General features: G+C 38.4%; 1 protein-coding gene across 4 annotated transcripts in view; it reads right to left on the reverse strand.

The window, feature by feature from the left end:
• Positions 1 to 22,887, reverse strand: part of EFCAB6 (EF-hand calcium binding domain 6) — a 300,279-nt gene that overhangs the window by 157,649 nt on the left and 119,743 nt on the right. For 3 of the 4 annotated variants that reach the window (XM_054470030.2, XM_054470029.2, XM_063663108.1), the window contains 2 exons: positions 6,920 to 7,030; positions 3,210 to 3,318 (listed from right to left, as the gene is read on the reverse strand). In XM_054470030.2, the coding sequence (XP_054326005.2) occupies positions 3,210 to 3,318; positions 6,920 to 7,030 (220 nt within the window). The remainder of the gene's footprint in view (positions 1 to 3,209; positions 3,319 to 6,919; positions 7,031 to 22,887) is intronic. The other variant, XM_063663109.1, reaches the window with a different exon arrangement.

The following is a 22,887-nucleotide window of genomic DNA, read 5'->3' on the forward strand; positions in this document are numbered from 1 at the left end:
AACTGTCATTTTAATAATATTGTCTCTGATCTATAAATATGGAATGTATTTTCATTTATTTACATATTCTTTACTTTCCTTTAACAATGTTTTGTAATTTTCAGTATACAAATCTGGCACTTCTTTTGATAAATTTATTCCTAGGTATTTTATTCTTTTTGATGCTATTGTGAATGGAATTGCTTTCAGAAGTTCCTTTTCAGATTGCTCACAGCTAGTTTATAGAAGTATAACTGATTTTTGTATGTTAATCTTATATTTCTGCAACCTTATAAATTCATTTATTAGTTCTAGCAGTATGTGTGTATGCACACATACACAAATTCCTTAGAATTTTCTACACACAAGATTGTATCGTCTGTGTACAAAGACAGTTTTACTTCTTCCTTTTCAATCTTAATGCCTTTTATTTCTTTTTCTTTCCTGATGGGACTGTCCAGAACTCTAGCACAGTGTTGACTAGAAGCAGCGAGAGGTGATATTCTTGTGGTGTTCCTGATCTTAGGAAGAAGGCGTTCAGTCTTTTACCATTAACTGTGCTGCTGGCTATGGGTTTGTTGCAAATTCCCTTTATCAGGTGAAGGTATTTCTTTTCTGCTCTAATTTGTGGAAAGTTATTATCATGAACAGGTGTTGGAGTTTTCAAATACTGTTTTTGCATCTTTTGAGATAATCATGTAGTTCTGTTCCTCACTCTACTAATTTTGTATATGATATTAATTGATTTTGGGGGAAGTTAAACCAACTTTGCAATCCTGGGATGAATCCCATGTGGTCACAGCACTTAAGCCTTGTTATGTGTTGCTGGATTTGGTTTGCTAATATTTTGTTGAGAATTTTTGCAACTATAGTCACAAAGGATATTGGCCTGTGGTTCTTTTCTTGTGATGCCTTTGCTTGGTTTTGGTATCTGGGTAATACTGGCCTCAGAGAATGAGTCTGGAAGTGTTCCTTCCTCCTGTATTTTCTGAAAGTTTAGTTTGTGAAGGAATGGCATGATTTTTGTAAGCAATCATTGTAGTCTTCAATGTGTAGAATTTGCACGTTTTTGTAAGACATATTTCTATGTATTTGATTTTTTAAAATGTTATTAGAAATAACATTTTAAAAATTCATCTTTTTCTAATAGTTTATTGCAGTTTATAGAAATATTGTTGGTCTTTGTGTATCGACCTTGTATCCAATGACCTTCTAAATCCTATTATTAACTCTAATGTTTTCTGGGAAGATTCTATTGGACTTTCTATTAACTAAGTCATGTCAGCTACAAATAACAACATCAAGACTAGGTAAAAAGGCAGGATGCAAATTACTTCTGGATGACTGATAGCAAGTAAGCCACACCTGATTTAAATGTAAGTGATCACAGCAGTTGGGTCCACTTGCAGAGTTGGTGGCAGCATTTGGAGGCAGCACATATAGCAAATGGGATGCATGCCTGGGCGTGGATCTAAAGCAGTCTTTTAAACATTCTGCATCCCTCTCTATAGCAGGAGAGAGATTTGTTTTCCATGACTGCCCTGAGCAGCCAGGCAAAACGCCCAGCCCTGCCCACTCCTGGCTCCCACCCTTGTTCTCCTTCTTACCTAGTCCCCTCCGTGGTGGGGTGCATGGTGGGGGGATGGGAAGGGAGGGGAATCTCACTCTGAAACCATGCACTATGTAACTGTAAGGCATCTGATTGTTAATGCCATGATGTGATAGCCCAGAGTGTGAGCTCATCGGCAAGGACATAGCATTAATCATCTGTGTGCTTAGCCTAAGTGCCCAGCACGGGGGCCCAGCATGGACTACGTACTCAATTCTTAACCTACACTGTCTGTTTATTGATTTCGAGTTGAATAGCACAACAATGACTTTTAAATAGTCTAATAGTTGGAGTGATTAGCATTATTGTATAGTCCTCCATTAAAGTAAATGAAGGTTTCCCTATTTTTAATTAAATTACTTCTTCAGTATACTATTAGAACCTGAGTGGGGAGGTAACGCACAAAGGCCTCGTTTATCTTTTCCCACGTGGCTCAGCCAGCAGGGTCCCAGGCAGCCCTGCCCAGTGCTGGAGTGTGGCTGCTCTAGAGCCTGGTGGCCTCCAACACCACTATCTGCGCAGCTTCAGGCGGGTTACTTAGCATAGAAGCCTCCTTTCCTCATCTGTCAGATGGAGATAATAATCATGTTTGCCTCGCCAAGGTGTGAAGAGGATTTAGAGAGTATACCGCCGAATCATTTAAGATGGTGCCTGGCACATAGTAAGCACTCAACATTATTGTTCATTCAGAGAGACCAAGTCACGTAGGTGTAAAGATTCATTCAAAGAACCCCATGTTCCTGAATCCACACTGTGCTTGGAAATCCCATGCAATAGCGTTCTAGTGTGGCAGAGGCAGGTGCTGGGGTCTCCACAGACAGCAAACCGCAAACCTGGAGGCCACCCCCAGGCAGTGCTGGCTTCTCCCTGGGGCACCACCCTCCACTCCCAGACACTCCCTCCACGGCAGGTTCTAGGAGGCTGATGCTGAGCTAAGGGATGCCTTTGGCCTCTGAAATCATTTGTACACAGTCCTGTGTGAGTCTCAGAAACAGTAATTCACCCTGCTCCTCACTGTTTACTAGAGCTTCAATTACCAAATGTGCTTAGTAAATGTTGCTGCGTATCAAAAGGATCCAAATGCTGCTTTCTAAAACAATATTAAAGTCAGACAGGAGCTAATGGTGAACGTGAGAAAAAGCAGGTTGCAAATTCATGAATTAGCCTCTCTTTGTAGTACAATTAAAAAATTAAGTAGGCTATTTTGACACTAAGAAAATGCTCCTGTTTTGGGCAATAAGTTGGTTATGAACTGATCAACTGTAGGTTAGGGTGGGGAAGGGTCACCAGGTCTGGGTTGTTTGTTAATTAAACAGTGAGTGACGATGAGTCACTACAACCATTACGATCTTGCCACACATTATTCCCATCACAATTGGCACTTATGTTACTGTATTGCAGTTAATTTTCCATTGTCCGTCCTCCCAACTAGACTCAACTCTTGAGGTCGGGGCTTCTATCCCTAAGTGCTCAGAATAATTCCCAGCATGTAACGGGGGCTCAAGAAGTGTTTGTTGGATGGATAAATGAACGAATATGGAGTTGTTATTGGTCTCACTCTGAGTGTTTGCATTCTTAGAAACAATGAGTGTTTCACAAGAGAAGGCTTTCAAAATCTTACAGTGTTGATTATCAGTAATGCTTTCTTCAGTGATGCAGAGCGATCTTCAGTGCATCTAAATAACTTTGTGATGATGTTTTCCTTGCGAGATTCACTTCTAGAGTTGATGCTACAAGAGGATTAGGAGAAAAGCAGGAATAAGATTATGTTCTTGAACTTTGTTCTTTTCTTAATGCAAGAAACAAGTACCCTCACCACAATACAATAGAGCTTTCTCTGTGGGTGGCTCTTTTTCCTGACAGTGTGCTGCACTTGTGGGGCTCATCTGAACCTCAGTTACTGTGATTAGAGAGATGCCATGAATGCAGGGCGAGCCTTGCTGGACCATCTCCTCTCCCCACGAGACCAACTCATCAGCCATCTTGCACACCTGTGGTTTTGGTCTCAAACAAGACCAATAAAGGGACCGTGGACCAGTGCTGAGACCTCAGTGGCTGGGAAGCTGGGAGCCCTCCCTCCTGTGTGTGCAGCACATTGTAGCTGTCTCATCCACATGATAACTGAGGGCACAAATTCCCTATTCAGAACTGCAAGGACAGCAGCCTTCTCAGCCTCTCCCTTTCCATTGACAACGACCATGATCCCCTATATTGTCAGAGCCCCCTTTCCCTCTATGGCCTCTTTCATCCCTGAGCTCAGGGCCCGTCAGTGTACATGTGTGCTCCTGAAGGCCATGACTACCCCCTCTGGAGACCAAAACCAAGTTCAATGTGGACTTGGCTCAGAAAGGGAGACTGTCAGAATCTTATCACAATATACCATTGGGTGCTTCTCTTTTCTGATGTTCTACTAGATCATCCTACCTTTCCCACGAAGCCATGAATGACAGTCAGTTTACCTGCGGAACCATTCTCAGATTTGTCTGGGAGTTTTTGTTGCTGCATCTATACAGCCATCTTAGCTTCTTCTGTTTGTGCAGAAACAATAAGCCTACGTCTACCACCACTTTTCAGAAACATATGCTGGCTTCCTGAGGCTGAGTTCCTCACATGACTTGTTAGAACCTTGTTTTTCTACAGACTGCCAGCACTGGCATGAACAGATGCTTTTTACAGAAGATTTTATCCACCGGGTACCCCTGACATAGGGGCTGGAGAGCTCTTTGCTGTGGGGACTCACTGCAGAGTGTTGAGCAGAATCCCTGGCTTCCACCCACTAGATCAGTGCAGGTTTGGATCTTAATCCTGAAAGATGCAATCCCAAATGCCATAATCCCAAATGTTGAACTCCCAAAAGACCAAAATCTCTAAATTCTAAAGCCCCTAATGCCTAAAATCGCAAAAAGCACAATCTCGAAAGATTAAAATCCCAAAGCCAAATACTAGGCAAGGGATCGTACACAGCATAGTTGCATCATGTTAGGTGGAACTACGACCTTGCTATTGTCGTTATTTAGAAATTAAGTGTGGTTTAAGGAGATGCCTGTGGGTACCAAGTTGCCGAGAGTAGATTTGTGGACTTAATTTCAGGTGTCACCTTGACTGGATGAAGGCACACCTAGAAACCTGGTAAAGCACTGTGTTGGGTGTGCCTGTGAGGGCGTTTCTGGAGATTAGTGTGTGGGTCTGAGGGGGCAGGGAGGGTGCAGGGGGAAGATGTGCCCTCAGTGTTGGCCAGCACCATCCAATCAGCTGGGAGCCCAGAGAGAACACAGCTCTCTCTCAGAGCTGCGACATTTTCTGCCACTGCCTTGGACATCGGAAATTTGACTCCACAAAAGTGCGTTATCACAACGTTGCCTTAGTGTGTGAGCATTGTGTGTTGTGTACAAACACTGAAACTCGCTCAGTATATGAAGAGATGTCATTTTTGTTCACTGCATTTGTAAAAGATAAAATTTCTCAAGATCTTGGCTCTTCAGGCGACTGTACAGGCAGTGGTGACCCATCGCGGATTTTGATTGATCTTGCAAAAGACTTAGGTTATCTGTCACCGTATTCTGAATGACTGCAGTTATGAAACCGGGTGCATGCAATTACCCACCATAGTGATATGCATTTATATGTTTCACTTTTTGACCTATTTCTTAAGGAATATGGTTTATCTGCTCATATCTGTCACACCTATGTGATGGTCACTAGTATATCTGAGTGTTTATGCTTGAAAAATATGTGTCATTTTTGCCTATTTTTTGTGTAAAGTGGCCTCTGAAGTGTTCTATTGTGTTTTTATGTTTCTCAAATAAATCCCGTTTTACAATGTAAATAAATATCTTTAAAACAATTTTTTTTTTTTTTGAGATGAAGTTTCGCTCTTGTTGCCCAGGCTGGAATGCAATGGTGAGATCTCAGCTCACTGCAAACCTCTGCATCCCAGGTTCAAGCAATTCTCCTGCCTCAGCCTCCCGAGTAGCTGGGATTACAGGCATGCGCCACCACGCCTGGCTCATTTTGTATTTTAGTAGAGATGGGGTTTCTCCACGTTGGTCAGGCTGGTCTCGAACTCTTGATCTCAGGTGATCCACCCACCTCAGCCTCCCAACGTGCTGGGATTATAGGCGTGAGCCACTGTGCCGGCCTAAATAATTTTTAATTTTTTTTTTCAGAATTATATTTTCATGATTTTGATCTTCTGAGGTTTCAACCTTTAAGGATGATGGTGTTTGTGTCTTTTGGGGTTATGATCAGCTCCCATCAGTAGCTTCCCCACCCTCAGTGTGATAACCAAAAATGTCCGTGACATTGCCAGATATCTCCTGGGAGGAAAAATTGTCCCCGTTTAAGAACCACTGTTTTAAAGTAAATAAAACTTTAAGTTTAATTCTGACAGCCTCTCTAGACAACATGCTATTGGACAAGAAAATTATAAAGAAACAGAAGTAACTTCACATAAGGAATGAACTCAGAGGTTGCAGCTCTGGAGCAGAGAGGGAACGCTCTGATTACCTGCAAGGCTGTTAACAGGGGCAGTTTATTAAATATTCATAAATCCCCGAGACAGGGACAGGACCCACGAAATGTGAATTAACTCCATGGCATATTTTACTTTACAGTAGAGCACAGCACTTTCAATGAACGTGCCAAGATTATAAAGCCTGTTTTTTTCTTTAAGATTCATAGAGGGCAATGAATACAGGATATGCATCAACATAAAATACTTCTCAGAGCAAAAAGCTAAATTCTAAAATTTCATATTATTAAATTTTTTAAAAAACATTTTGGGGCCCCATCACAAGATATTTGGTATTGCAAATCTGAGGTTATAATAGATATTAGAACGAAAACAGAAATAATGATAGACAAATAATCTCCATGACCCATGATATCTGGGCCACTCAGTGGCTGGAAAACAAATGAACATATATTATTCCTTTCCATGTAACACCTAACAAATACACGTTTACAGACAATGTTACAAGGATATGCTTAGAGCTGGGGAGCAGTGCTTGCCGTGGCGGCCTGTGTGCCTGGAGCCTTTGTGGTCCACAGCTGCCTCCACCACACTCTGAGCAGGTGATGGAGTTAAGATTGTATCATCTTATGTTTCTCATCTACAAACTGAAATAATAATTATACCAACCTTATAGTTTAAGGCAGTTTTCAATAAGAAAAATTTGTCAACGGTAAATCACTATATAAAAGTTGGCAATTATTCAATGGAGACTAATCGATCATTCAATAAATGCAGAAAAAGTAACACAGATATTCTCTGATCTTTTACATATTATGATATGTGTAACTAAAATTTGTTCTTTTTTTTTTTTTACATACCTATTTCTTTTTGTCAGGGGACCTTTATTGCTAACTTGCAACCCCTGAGGCTCATGAAATGATGTTAGAAATTGCTTCCAATTGATTTTAGTGGTGGCTTTAAGTCCAAATCTGGATTTAAAAGTAACAACAAAAAACATTACTTTAAACATTTTTTCTATAACACTGCATGGATTAGGTACTTAATGTTGAATTGAAAATGGCAACAATGCATTTATATGAAGTTTCAAATCTAATATAAACAAAATCATTTAGTAAAATAGTACTACGAATTGATTTTTTAAAGCAAGGAAAAATCAAACTGATATTAGATCTGCATGTCTCTATATTGTTAATGGTAGCATACACTGAAGGAAGAATCTAAGGGATTTGATTAAAATAATAATGTCCATAAAATAATTCCTTCAAATTCATCATGTGAAGAGCCTCTATGTTGTGGCAGGGAGGACAATGGCCCCCATGGGGTCCACCCTCTAATCCTGAGCCTCTGTGACTACGTTCTTGCCCCAGCAAAGAAACATGGTAGATGTGGTGGAGGGCGGATCTGGAGATGGAGCGACTCTCCTGGTTTATCCAGGTAGGCCCACTCTAATCCCATACATTCTTAAAATTGGAGAGCTTTTCCTAGCTGCAGCCATCAAAAGACGTGAGGACAGAAGGGCAGAGGTGTGACGCTGGTGGCTTTGAAAGACAGAAGAAGGGGCTGTGAACCAACAAATGCAGGTGGCCTTTAGAAGCTGGAAAAAGCAAGAAATTAATTTGCCCCCAGATTCCCCAGAAGGAAAAAAGCCCTGCTGATTCCTTATTCTAGCCCAGTGAACCCATGTTGGGCTTCTAACCTACCGAACATGAAGATAATACATGTGTTGTTATAAGCCACTAAGCTTGTGTACTTTGTTATGGCAGCAATAGAAAGTTAGTATAGATTTAAAGTCTTAGCAAGAATAATTGGAAAATTGTTCAAAAACACATTTCCAAAGTGAATATGGTCCCATGACTCAGAGTCCAATAATTTCAGAGTTATAAGACGCCTGCGGGAGCAACCTGATGTGAGCATGGGTTTCAGAAAGACCAGAGTACCTGCTTCTGCACTTCCTACTGATGTGACCTCAGACTCGCTGCTCACTATGCTGATTCTGTATTCCTCTCATCTGTAACATGAGAATAATACCACCTACTGGGAGGGCTGTGATAAGGATTAGAGCTAATAGGTCAAAAAGCCTCGGTTGCAGGCTGGAAAACCAGCAAGCATTCCATCACATACACTGACCTGTGTCACATACACCTTCTGTGACTTATACACTAAACCATACCTATCCTTCCCTAACAGGATGGCAAAAAGTAGTTTGGGCTGAGTTCCTTAGATAATTGATATGAGATCTCAAAGTGGGCAGGAAACAGACTGCCCTGTTTTGATTGCTAAAAATTAATGACTGAGAGCGAACTGGTTACACAAACAAATTCTTTATCTACATCTAGGGTATTAAAAAATCCAGATAATAGAGGATAAAAGAGTGAATATTGGGAGAAAATCTTTTGGTATGCTTGAGTCCCAACCCCAGCACAAAAGAGAGAGTGAAGGATGCCTACTCCTCACCTGAAGCCTTGTTCCACTCAGGGAGCTTGATTCTTGTCCCCTGCAATTGGGGGTGGGATGTATCAGTGCCTGACTCCCAGCTAGAAACCTTGCAGGTGAGAGATGAGCTGGCTGGCCATTGAGAACAAAAAATTTTGCAGGGAGCGCAGGGCGGGGGCAGTTTGGTTGGACGGCTTGCTCTGTCAGAGTCATCAGGAAAATAACTGCTGAGAGTTTCATGGGGATCAGACGTGGGCCACATGAGGAAGAGTGGGCCACATGAGGGAGAGCGGGCCACTTGAGGGAGAGCACGTGCACGCACACACACACAGCAGCATCTTCGTCCTTGCCCAAGAAAGCCACCTGGAGAAATGAACAGGCCTTAATAGAGAAGGCTTGCTTTCTCTCTTCCCAGATTCCCAGGGGCTGAGAAGGAAATAGGCAATCAGCAGGGCTAGAGATGCATCTGCCTTCATCAAATGTGAAATCCAAAACCCCTCAACAGCGCTTCATGAAAGCAAACACCTTTGAACACTTGATCGGCCCCAAGAACGCAGCTTCAAGCTCATGGCAGTGCCAGTCAAATGAGAACTTTCAGCCTCCCCTTTTGTTCCTCTACTTCCTCTGTGCATTTTAATTCCTAGAGGAGGCCGAAACTTAGTTTACAAAATGAGGAAAGAAGAGAAGTGCAAAGTGGGAAAGGGAGAAGCTGCCATCATGCCACCTCTACTCGTGCCTGTAACGGGCCCTAACAGGGAGGAAATGCAATTCACGTTTCAATCAAGCTTACATCTTCGATGGCTGTGTGAGACTGGCAGTTGCATGACTAAATTAAGGCTCTTTCTATGATCCAAGACAAACCTGGAAAAGCAAGATCTGCTCACGTTTTTATCCACGGGCAAAAGAACTAACCCAATTGAGTAAATTTAAAGGGGCAGTGGGAAACAAAATTAAGTAGCTGTAAGATGACAGCCCATGAGTCTGCCCAGTTCAACTTAGGTTACATATCCACCCAGCCAGATATCCATCTATTCATACATCTACATATATACCAAGCTTCACTTAAATTATTGCAATAATCTCCTAATGGGTCTTCTTGTACCTACTCTTGCCTTCCTCCAATATATTTCCATACCTCTACCAGCCTGATCTTTTAAAAATACAAATCTGGGCCGGGCGCGGTGTCTCACGCCTGTAATCCCGGCACTTTGGGAGGCGGAGGCGGGCAGATCACGAGGTCAGGAGATCGAGACCATCCTGGCTAACAGGGTGAAACCCCGTCTCTACTAAAAATACAAAAAAAAAAAAAAAAAAAAAATTAGCCGGGCATGGTGGCGGGTGCCTGTAATCCCAGCTACTCAGGAGGCTGAGGCAGGAGAATGGCGTGAACCCAGGAGGCGGAGCTTGCAGTGAGCCGAGATCGTGCCACCGCACTCCAGCCTGGGCGACAGAGCAAGACTCCATCTCAGAAAAAAAAAAAAAAAAGCAAATCCGATCAGATTACTCTCTTGCTTAAAATCTTTCCATGACTCCCCACTGCTCTTAGGATAAAAACGACACTCCTTCTGAAACGTACAAGCCTGCAATGGTGTGGCCCTGCTCACCTCCCTATCCTCACCCCATGGCATGCTCCCCGGGCTCTCTTAGCTCCAGCCACATTGGTCTCTCCGTTCATCCAAAGAGCTGTACTCTTCCCTGCCCTTGGTCCCTTCTGCTTGTTTCTTCCTTTGCCAACTGCCATGTCACCCATCATGACCTACTTCCCATACTTTCCTAGTTAATTCTACTCCTCTTTCAGGTGTCAATGCAATAACTGTTTCCTCAAGGAAGCCTTCCCTAATTTCCATAGCCAGTGCTGTTTTCCCTATTAGACTCTCATTACACTATGTATCCTTCCATTATAGCACTTATTATGTAAATATTATTATTATTACAGCATCTAATAATTCTATAGCACTTTTGCTATGATTATGATTATGGCAGCTAATACTTGATAAATGCCTCTTTCTACTTCTGCTGCTAGCACTGTGGACATGATCATGAGAAAGAGAGACAGAGACTGATTAATGGATTTTGTTAGGCACACATGGCCACGTCTAAAAAAGTAGAACATGACTTTGGCTTCATGTACTACTATTCACATAAATTCTTTTTGCATTTTTGTGACTCAAATTTGAGTCTTTCTTCACCAAAATTTGTCAATTACTTTGATATAGTTTGTCAATATTATATATGTTCATCTTAAATTTCAGCAAATTGAAAAGTAACTTCTTATAATGGAAACTACAGCTGCTATGACAAATAAAATCAGCTTCTATATATTATGTTTAGGAAATCACCTCGCTCTTTGGGGAAAATATCAAAGGAGATCTTCACTTAGTATTACATACTAAAATAAATTTAAAAGAAATTAAAAAGTTAAATGTAAAAACTATGACTACAAAAAAAGTAGAAAAAAATCTAGGCATGTGCTTATCTGGTACTTGAATAAGAATGAATTTTTAAGCGAAACTTAAGAAATCTCAAACTTACCTATTTAATTACATCAAAATATAAGATTTTTGTATACCATAAACACAAAACAAAATTTAAAAGCCGAACGACAGATTAATAAAATTATAAACATATACAATAAATTGTTAAAATTCTTAAAGCATAAAGTGCTTATACAAATTAATAAGAACATACTAAAATTTGACTTCTTCCAATAATGGTAAAATAAGATCCTACTGGCCCAACCCTCCTCCAGATAATCACTATAAAATCTGGACATAATTATCAAAAGCAGCTATTTGAAAGTACTGCGACCAGAGCAGGCAAAGTCTTGTGGGGAATCCATGCTAAGAGGAGAACTGTGGGGGTGTGCTATTTTCAATGCTTTCAGCCTCAAATGAGGCACTGCAGCATGAGGAGTGGCAGGAACATCAGTTAAAAAAAAATAATAGTAAGTAGCCTTTATGGCCTGGAAAACTAGAAGACTAATCCCAGCCAAAAGAGAGAAAGAAGAAATCTTGGAAGAGAAACAGCCAGAGAGGGATCCCCAAATTCTATCCAACTCACCATAATTCTTACTGGCTCCTGAACTTCACCTGCTCAGAATATATACTCAAAATAGCTTAGCTAAACACAAAAGATCTGAACTGAGATCAGAGCTGCCACCCAAGAAACAGTATGCAGTTTGAGTCCAACAAGATAATTGACTACTAAAATAACAGAAAGAACATTCATTAGAAAAAAATAACTGAATTTAGAGTCTCCACAATTTAACATTCCAAATGTCCAGGATATATTACAAAAATATAGCACATAAGAACAACCAGAAAAAATTGAACTCATACTAAAGAGAAGTGAAAATCAACTGAGATAACCCAAATACTGGCATTAACATGCAGGATTTTAAAAGCAGTGATTACAACTATCTTCAGTAAAATAAATAAAAATATTCCCACAATAAATCAAAGGATAGGACATCTCAGCAGAGAAACAAATACAATAAAAAGAAATAAATGGAAATTCTAGAAAAGAAAAATATACTATCTGAAATAAAAAATTTACTGAACAGACTTAACAAAAGAATAGAGAAGATAGAGAAAAGAGTGAGTGAACTTAAATATAGACCAACTGAACCCAACCAATATGAAGACTACAGAATACACATATATTTATCAAATGAGTAGACTTAAAAACATGTTATATAATACTAGATGGTTTGACATACATATACTTGGAGTCACAGAAGGAGAGGAGAGAGAATCGGACAGAAAAAAATATTTGAAGAAATAAAGGCCAAAATTTTCCCAAGTCTGATTAAAGATATACATTTACAGATTTAAGATACACAACAAACATCAAGCATGATATATATGAAAAAGGCCTTGCCAAGGTACATCATAGCTACAAAGCTGAAAGTCAAATTCAAAGGGTAGGTCTCGAATTCAATAAGAGAAAAGTGACTCATTAGATACAGGAAGATGCCAATTTAACAGATGACATTTCATTCAAAACAACAGAAGTGGAAAGATGTGGAACAATGTCATGAAGTTCCAAAAGAATGCAAAAAGTTACTCGAAGATTTTTCATCCAAGAGAACTTCCTTTAAAAATGAAGGAGAAATAAAGATATTTCTAAATAAGATAAAACTAAGGGAATCCATCATTAGTATACCTATATACCTCAATAAACTAAGTTCTTCAGACTGAAGGAAAATGCTAGCAGATGAAGATCTTGACTCCTCGGAAAGGAATGAAAACAGTGTCAGAAATGGTAAATTTCTGGAAAAAAAAATAAAAAAGGCTTTCTTCTTCCTAATCTCTTTAAAGATACTTAAAGGAAAAAATAATAACACTGTCTTATGAGATATGTAACCTAGGTCAGTATCTAGTATTCACAGCAGTCCCACCTCATCCATAGTTCTACTTTCCATGGTTTCAGCTACCCATAGTCAACCAAGGTCCAAAAATATTAAATGGAAAGTTCCAGAAATAAACAATTCATAAGTTTTAAATTGTACACCATTCTGAGTAGTGTGATGAAATCCCAGGGTTCTGCTCCATGCTGCCTGGGATGTGAATCATTCCTTTGTTTAGTGTGTCCACACTGTGTACACCACACACCTGTCAGTCATTCAGTAACCATCCTGGTTGTCAGGTTAACTGTTGTAATACTGCAGTGTTTGTGTTCAGGTAACCCTTGTTTACTTAATAATGGCCCCAAAGCAAAGAGTAATGATGCTGGCAATTTGTATATGCCAAAGAAGCTGTAAAGTGCTTCCTTTAAGGGAAAAGGTGAAAGTTCTTGACCTAATAAGAAAGAAAAAAAGTTGTATGCTGAGGTTGTATTCAACAGTAAAAATGAATCTTCCTTCCATAAAATTATGAAGAAGAAATAAGAAATTCATGCTAATTTAGCAGTCACACCTCAAACTGCAAAAGTTATGATACAGTATGTGGGAAGTGCTTAGTTAAAAAAGGCATTAAGGCCGGGCGTGGTGGTCAAGCCTGTAATCCCAGCACTTTGGGAGGCCGAGGCAGGTAGATCACGAGGTCAGGAGATCGAGACCATCCTGGCTAACACGGTGAAACCCCGTCTCTACTAAAAAAAAAAAAAAAAAAATTAGCCAGGCGTGGTGGCAGGTGCCTGTAGTCCCAGCTACTCGGGAGGCTAAGGCAGGAGAATGGTGTGAACCCAGGAGACGGGGCTTGCAGTGAGCAGAGATCACACCACTGCACTCTAGCCTGGGAAAGAGAGCGAGACTCTGTCTCAAAAAGAAAAAAAAGGCATTAAATTTGTTGGTGGAAGACATGAACAGAAACATATTCCAATTGATAGCAATTGGATTTGGTACTATCTGTGGCTTCAGTCATTCACTGGGGGGTCTTGGAATATATTCCCCATGGATAAGGGGGGACTACTTTATAAAGGACATGGAGGGCCAGATATAGGCCTATATGCTTGCACAGGTTCTTCATTTTATGTGAAGTGGTACAATATTTACTGCATGTAGACTGGGAACAATTAAGGGTGTATATTACAATTCCCAGAGCGACCATTAAAAATTATGCAAAGAAGTGTAGCTAAAAAGACTATAAGAAAATTAAAATGGAATTATAAAAAATATTCAAATAATCTAAAAAGAAGGCAAGAGAAAATGAACAAACAAACAGAAACAAAACAAAACAAAAAAACAGCGGTCAAGGGGATAAAAGGGAGACTCAAAGCCAAACATATCAATAATTACTTTAACTATTAAAGGAGTAAATATTTTATTAAAAGGTAGAGATTATCAGAATAGATTTCTTTATAAAACAAGATCCAAATTTATGCAGTCACAAGAGAGACACGTTTAATGTAAAGACCCAGATAGGTTGAAAGTAAAAGGACACTACCTGGAGCCATGTGATCAAGGTCAACATCAACAGTGACAAGTCATGTTGACTCTATGTACCTTCAATATGCTGTGATGAGAATGGCACTTTACCTGTATGGTCTTTCTCCCCAGAACACATTACTCCAGTCTAATCACCCAAATCCCAACTGAAGAACATTCTTTAAAATATTTAACCAGTAATCCTCAAAACTTGCAAGGTCATCAAAAAACAAGGAAATCTTAAGTAACTGTCATACTCAAGAGGACACTAAGGACATGTGATGATTACTAAGTGCTATGGGGCATCCTAGATGACATCCTGGAACAGAAAATAAAAATCATGGGAAAACTGAGACTTTAATAATAATGTATCAATATTCAATAATCAGTATTCAATAATAATGTATCAATATTCGTTCATTAATTGTGAAAAAGGTACCATACTAATGAAAGATAATAATAGGAAAACTGGGGTGGAGTATACTGAAATTCTCTGTACTGTCTTTACAATAATTCTTTAAATTTAAAACTGTCCTAAAATAGTTATTTTAAAAAAGGATAATGAAGGAATATTATAAATAGCATTATGCCAATACATTTGACAATTAAGATGAAATGGATAACTCAAATACTGGATCAACACACAGGATTTTAAAAGCAATGTTTATAACTATCCTTAATGGAATAAATAAAAATATGCCCACAATAAATCAAAAGACAGGAAATCTCAGTAGAGAAAATGGATACAATAAAAAGAACTAAATGGAAATTCTAGAAGAGAAAAATATACTATCTGGAATAAAAAATTTACCGACTAGGCTTAACAAAAGAATGGAGAAGACAGAGAAAAGAGTGAGTGACTTAAATATAGATCAACTGAACCCAACCAATATGAAGAATACAGAATATACATATATTTATAAAATGAATAGATGTAAAAACATGTTATATAATACTAGATGGTCTGATATATATGTACTTGGAGTCACAGAAAGAGAGGAGAGAAAGAATGGGAAAAACATTTGTTGAAAAACACAAATTACCAAAATGACCCAAGAAGAAAGAGAAAACTCAAATAATTCTATATTAACATTCTCAAACTAATTTATGATTTAAAATATTCCCCAAAACTAACTCCAGGCCTAAATGGCTTCTCAGGTGAATTCTATCAACATTTAAAGAATATAAATAACACCAAGCAGAAAGCAGGGTTCAGGAAGGAAACATTTCCCAGCACATGTCCCAAGGTCAGTGTTACTCTGATCCCAAACTCAGACAAAGATTCTACAAGAAAAGGCAATGTTAGACAAACATCACTCATTTAAAAAGATGAAAAAAATTCTTAACAAAATTTAACAAACAGACTCAAGTAACATATGAAAAGGATAATAATATATTATCACTTAGTGAGATTTACTCCCAGGATGCAAGGTTGGCTTAACATTTGAAAATCAAGCAATGTAATTTACCATAGTAATAGAATAATGGAGAAAAACTACATGCTCAATAGAATAGACACAGAAAAACCAATTGACAGAATTCAACATACTTGATAAACACTTTCAGCAAACAAGTAACAGAAAATTCCTTAAACTAATAAAGGACATCAACAACAGCAACAACAAAAATAATCCATGGCTAATATCACACTCAATGGTGTAAAATGGAATGCTTTCTAAGATCAGGAATAAGCAGGAATGTCTAATATCACCATTTCCGTTCAACATTATACTTAACACTCTAGCAAGTCCTGGCCAGTAAAACTGTCTAGAGAGTAAAATTGTCACAGCCAGTAAAATAAAGCTAGAAAACAAAATAAGAGGCATACGGATTGGGAAGAAAGATGCAAGCTTGCTTTTATTTTTAGGTGACATGACTGTATTTACAAGAAATCTACAACAAGAGGACTAGAACTAATTAACCAGTGAATTTAATAAAGTCATGATATTCAAAGTCAATATACAAACATCAATTTTTGATTGTTTCTGATTAATAGCCATAAATAGTTGGAAAGTGAAATTTTTAAAAATTCCATGTACAGTTGCATCAAAAAATAAAAACACTTAGGAATAAATTTTAGATATTATATGCAAGATCTGAACATTGTAAACAATAAAACTTTGACTAGGAAAATTAAAGACAACTAAATAAGTGGAAAGATTTAGCATGTTTATGGAGTGGAAAACAATATTTTTAAAGTGTTAAATGGCAATATTTTTTAATGTATTTATAATCTAAATCCTAGCAGGCTTTCAAAAAAATATACTGACAAACTGATTTTAACATGACTATATAGAAAGGCAAAGAACCTAGAATAGTCAAATGATGTTGAAATAGAAAAACAAGTTTGGAGGACTTATACAATCTAATTTCAAGACTTAACTCTTTAGCTACAGTAATCAAGAAACCGTAGTACTGATGCGAGAATAGACCTACAGAGACTAAGGAATCCAGAAATATACTCACACTTATAATGATTAGTTAATTTCCAACAAAGGTGCAAAGTAATTCATTGGAGAAAGGGTTGCCTTTTCAACAAATGGTGCTGGAAAAATTGGATACCCGTATGGAAACAGAATTAATCTTACCTCACACCATATACAAAAACTAGAAATGAACCCCAAATGTAAAAGCTAAAGTTACTAAACTTCTAATGGAAAACACAGGATTAAATCTTTGTGATATTAGGTTAGGCAAAGATTTCTGAGAATAGACACCCCCAAAATATTACCCATAAAATTTTGTAAATGGACTTTCTCAAAATTAAAAATGTTTATATTTCAAAAGAAAGAGCTAAGAAAATGAAAGAGCAAGCCACACTGAGGGAAAATATCTGAAAACATATATCTGATAAAATGCTTATACCCAGAGCATATAAAGAACTCTTACAAATCACCAATAGGAAAATAACCTGATAAAAATGGAAAAATGATTTGTACCATTACTTAACAAAAGAAGATATATGAATGGCCAATAATCACATAAAAAGAGGATCAATATCATTCATCATCAGGAAAATGCAAATTTAAAACAGACTGAGATACCTCTACACACCTCTAGAACGGCTAAAATAAGACCGGCAACAGCAAGTGTTGGTGAGAATGTGCCACATCTGGAATTGTTACACACTGCTGGTGGAATTGCAAGATGGTAGTCACTTTGAAAAACAGTGGCATAGTATCATAAATTTAAACATACACTCACCATGCAATCCAGCAATTTTACTATTAGACATGTACTCACAAGAAATGAAAATATGTCCACACAAAGACTTGTATATGAAAGATCATAGCAGTATCTTCTATAATGACCCCAAACTGAAAACAACCCATGCATGTGTCTATCAACTGGTGAGTGTATAAACAAATTGTGATATATCAATACTAAGGAATATGACTCAGCAATAAAAATTAATGGGATGTTAAGATATGTAACAACATGGATCAATCTTTAAAACATGGTAAGTCAAAGTGGTCAAACACAAAAGACTACCACTGTATAACTCCATTTATGAGGACTCTTAGAAAAGGTAAACCTATAGTGACAGTGACAGAGAGCAAGTCAACGGTTGCCAGAGGTGGGGGTCACAGGAGGGGATTAATTACACAGGGCAAATGTAAAATTTTAGGGCTATGAAGTGTTTTAAATCTTGACTGCTGTAGTGGTTACAAAAACAATTGCGAAAGCCAATTAAGCTATACACTTAAGAATGAATTTATAATTTATACCTCCATAAAGCTAGGACCAAAATTTTTAGACATAGAAAATGGACAAAGGACATAAACAATTGTTTACAGAGGAAGTACAGGAAACTTTCAAATGCAAAAAATATGCAACTTCAATATAAATCAAGGACATGTAAATCAAAACACAATGAGAAGCTGTGCTTTCGCCTACCAAATCAGCCAGGGTGTTCAAATGGCAGTGTTCAATGCTGGCAAGAAGCACTCCTGTGAACTTCTGGCTTAAGAATAAATTAACACCTTTCTGAAGTGCATTTTAGCATTACCTAATGTAAACCTTAAAAATGTTCAAACCCTTTGACTTGAGAGTTAACAAAACATCATGGAGCCATTAAAAATTAATTTCAAAGGTTTCTTTAATGACATGAAAAATACTCCTGATACAACATTCTATGAGAAAACAGAATGTAATTTATACTTCATATGGTCTCAACTATGTTAAGTACGTATGTGAGTGTGTGTACGTACACGCACAAAAGAAATTCTGGAAGGAAATATATCAAAATATTAATAGTAGCTATCTCTGGCTATTACAATTATGGTAGTTCTTTTTTTTCCTTTATAGTTTCCTTTATTGTCCAGTTTCCATGGCTTTTATAATCAGCATGAATAAACACAATTTTCAAAAATAAAAAATCAGCAGGTAATTTTGCTAAAAAACACATGAATAACCATCTTTAACCAAAGTCACAAAGATAACAGCTGATTATTTTGCTCCTAAAAGTGTCCCACGGGCTCCTTTTATTGTCTCAGGCAGCAAGCAGCTATCCCTCTGGATTGTGATATTGCGAACCAAGTATCATTCCCAGTCCATCTTTCCCATCCTATGAATCCAAGTAGAGACGTGGCATGTGACTTCACGTACGGAGAGGGCAGAAGAAACATACAGACTTGTCACACTGTTCCCAAAGAGCTTCTAATCCATTCGACAGATGGATAGTGTCAGAAGAGCCAGCAAAGGGTGACAGAGGCAAAGGGACTGATCATATCGGTCATAGGGACCCATGGGAATTCATGGTCTTTTGCCAGGTCATAGACCCAGAGCCCCTTAACTGAGGGGGAATCTGGATACCTTTGAAGAACACCCTGCAATATAGCCATAGGTACATGCTGAGTCAGCTTCCCCAGAAAACTGCTGCTTGTTCATGGGCTTTCAGGGTGGCAGAAATGGAGACAGTGTGTTGGTCTGAAAACATGAACTTCCTGTCACTAAGGCTGAGCTGGCACTGCTCTGCCAAGTATCCAACCTGTCAACAGCAGAGGCCAACACTGAGCCCTCAGCCCAGTCCCTTTCTCTGGGTGGACTTTGCAGACAGCTGGTAAAGATTACACTGGATCCCCGCCATCATGGAGAGGGCAAGAGTAAAATTCAAGATTTGTGGGGATTTGTGTACATACACATCCCAGATTCAAATCGGGCTTCCTTGTCTGAAATGCTTCTGCCCATTACTGTCATTTGTGGAGCCCCGGGATGCTGTATCCATCACCAAGATATCCCATGCAATACAGCCTTTATCGAAGGAGCTCATTTGTTGGGTGAAGAAAGTGTGACAGTGGTCTCAGACCCACAAAATGCAATTGTCTTACCACATACCCCATATCACCCAGCATAGGTGACATCATAGAATGGTTGAATACTTTGCTGATGACTCAATTACAGAGTTGGCTAAGACGAAATGTCCTGCGAAGTTAGGGTGCTGTGCTTCAGGATGCATTATATGCCTTAACCCAGCTGTGGTAGCCCAATAAAGAGAACCCCAAGAACTGAGTTCCCTGAGTAAAGGTGGGTAACTCATCAGTTGAACCACGCTGCACAGTAAAGATGCTGACAGAAAAAGGGAGACATAGAATGGGAAGTGGAGGAAGGGCGTTACAATTATCAACCTAGATCTCATGACCAGCTACAATTATGTGAGTTTTAGCAGCTCAATTGTATGTGGTTTCTCTTTTCCTACTCCCTCCATTGCCTTATACAAAAAGCATTGGTTAAAAGAATATTTTAGATTCTGGGTAGAGGCATAACAGGATTGACATCTCCCTGGAATAATGTGGCAGCTGGCAGGACTTTGAGTAGCTCCTCTTTGGAGAACACAAGGTTTTCACCCCCAAAAGGATGCTGAGGCTCGGAGGGGTTGACTGCACTAGATATTCTTTGTCTGTTCATCTAGATCCACTTTCTGCTCTTATCTACTCTGCATGACATGCAGGTGGGTTGCTTTAATTGGACTCTCATGCTCCTGGCTTTCAGTTGGTTTTGGCCAGTGTGAGGCACCAGCAGGAGGTTGGAAGGTGAGAGGAGAAAGAAGGTGAACTATTTATTCCCCCAGTTCCTGCCCTGCTGGGCAGCAGCTTGACAATAGTCATGTTCTTCTCCCTAAGACCTCATCCCCTGAGGGCAACCCTGTCCTCGTTCATTTCAGTAACTGCTCCCTCTCTTGCCCCTTCAGGCCTAGGAGGGATCCTGGCTTCCCCCTGTTCATATCCCTGAGATGCTTCCTCAACTACTGGCCTTACTTGAACCTGCCTTCGCTTGGGTAAAAGATCCTTTAATAAACTCACATCAGTCACTCCTTTTAGTGTGCCATCTGTTTTCTGCCTGGACTCTGACCAACGTAATGTCCAAATTAAGAAGACCATGATAAGGATACAGAATGATTCCATCACCCCCAAGACTTCCCCATGTTTCTCCTTTGGAGTCACACCCTTGCCTAACCCATAGCCCTGTTAACCACTGATATTTTCTCCTTTTCCAAAATGTCATATAAATAGAAGAGATCCTAAACACGTGGGTTACCAAGGTTTCAATAATAACTGAAAATATATCCCAGAGTTTTGCTTCTACACTTCATATAATTTAGACTAAATGGCTTATTTTTTTCTGTTTGCATAGTTTCTGCCATGCTACTACTGTTACCAGCATGAATGGGAAAATTCTTCACAGGAGAATGTGAGTGAAGACCTGCTCACATGATGGAAGGACGATGTATGGTCTCCAGTGAATATGCAAGTTACAAGTTATAGCATTCATTTATTTCATCATCTCAACTCTTCCTTAAACCTCATCATATTTAAACACAGGTTTTATTTTTTAACAGATATATTTTATATGAAAAGCTAGGCAACATTGAAAAGCACAGCATGTTAGTCAAAGGGTCAAGTTAGCAGTTCAATTAAAGTCTGCCCTTTTATTAAGAAAATACTACACACATGCACATACACACACATGGAAAACAGCTTTTAAAGTCTAAAATATTATTTTGATCTAGATTTTTATGTCTCATTACCAAACTGTTAGGGTTTAAAATTTAAGCCCTAGATATTGTATATTTTAAAAATATCAAGCTCAAAAAGATATCTGTTTTTTGTACTATCCATTCTTAAATTGGACGGTAAGAATAGGCACTCTCAAATCATTTTGTTAGGCATAAGATTTTAGATTTTATTTTACTTCCTTCTTTACTCTCTTGTATTATTTGCCTTTATAAAAAAAAAAAAAGCCCATAGCATATATTTAAATTGTACTTCGTAAGTTAAAATGCAGTAAGCCTGACTTTTTCTCTTGGTGTACAGTTCTATGAGTTTAAGACATGTGTAGATTCATGAAGATTCCTACACTCGGGAGACAGAACGACAGAACAGTCCCCTCATGCCGCACCTGTGGAGACTCACCTTCCCTCACCTCCAACCCTGGCAAATCACTGGCCTTTTCTCCACCCTTATTGTTTTGCCTTTTCCGGAATGTCTTGCAAATAGAATCCTACTGTGGTAACCTTGAGACTGGTTTCTTTCACTTAGCACAATGTCTTTGATGAGATTCATCCATGTTGTGCATATCAACATGGCTTATTCCTTTTTATTGATGAGAAATATTTCATTGCATAGCTTTACCAGTTTGTTTATTAATTCATTTGCTGAGTTACATTTGAGTTTTTTCCAGTTTCAAGTGATCATGAATTGAGCTACTATAAACATTTGTGCATGGGTTTTTAAATGAACTCTTAAATATTTTTTAAAATACAAAACATATGAAATTTAATAAAAGATAAATAAAAGAGTCTATCTCAATAAAAGATAGCCTCATCCTGGTAAATCAACAAAATATGAAACCTAAATCTGGAAGATGAATGAATGTTTTTTGTCATCCTCTGAGGGCAAAGGTAGATTTGCTGTCTTCTGGTAATACCAGGTGTTCTGACTCCACCACTTTCTCCCTGGGGCTTGAGAGGGTGGCAAAAGAAAGAGAAACACAGTGCTATACCCAGTGGGCCAGGGCAACCCCCAGTACCACTCACTGCACAGCACTATTCCCCTCCTCTAATTCATTGTTCTTAGTCCAATATTTCATGGTAGAATTCAGCAGATTCTTCCTTCTTAGATGACATTATTAGTCATAAGTCCTCAACAATCACCATCTAGACTCAAGAAATAGGTTAAAAACAAATAACTCTGAAAGTATGAGGAACTCAATGTTCTCTGTAAAAATATAAAAAAAAATAAAAAGGCAATTGGATGGACCATTGTAGACAGGGCATTGTATAGAAATACCCATGTACAACAGAAATTTAGATTGATGAAACAGAATAAAAAAAATACAAATTGGACCAAATTATTGATAAGAATTTAATATATGGCAAAACAGACAGTAAAAGCAATGGGGGAAATAACATATTATTTAATAAATGATGGTGGGAAAATAGATTATCTATTTGGAAAAAAATTTTTTTAATTTGGATACCTGCCTTATATTAGGATAAAGAGTTTTGTTTTAAACAACAACAAAAAA

Source organism: Pongo pygmaeus, chromosome 23, assembly GCF_028885625.2.
Source record: "Pongo pygmaeus isolate AG05252 chromosome 23, NHGRI_mPonPyg2-v2.0_pri, whole genome shotgun sequence".
Classification (NCBI taxonomy): Eukaryota; Metazoa; Chordata; class Mammalia; order Primates; family Hominidae; genus Pongo; species Pongo pygmaeus.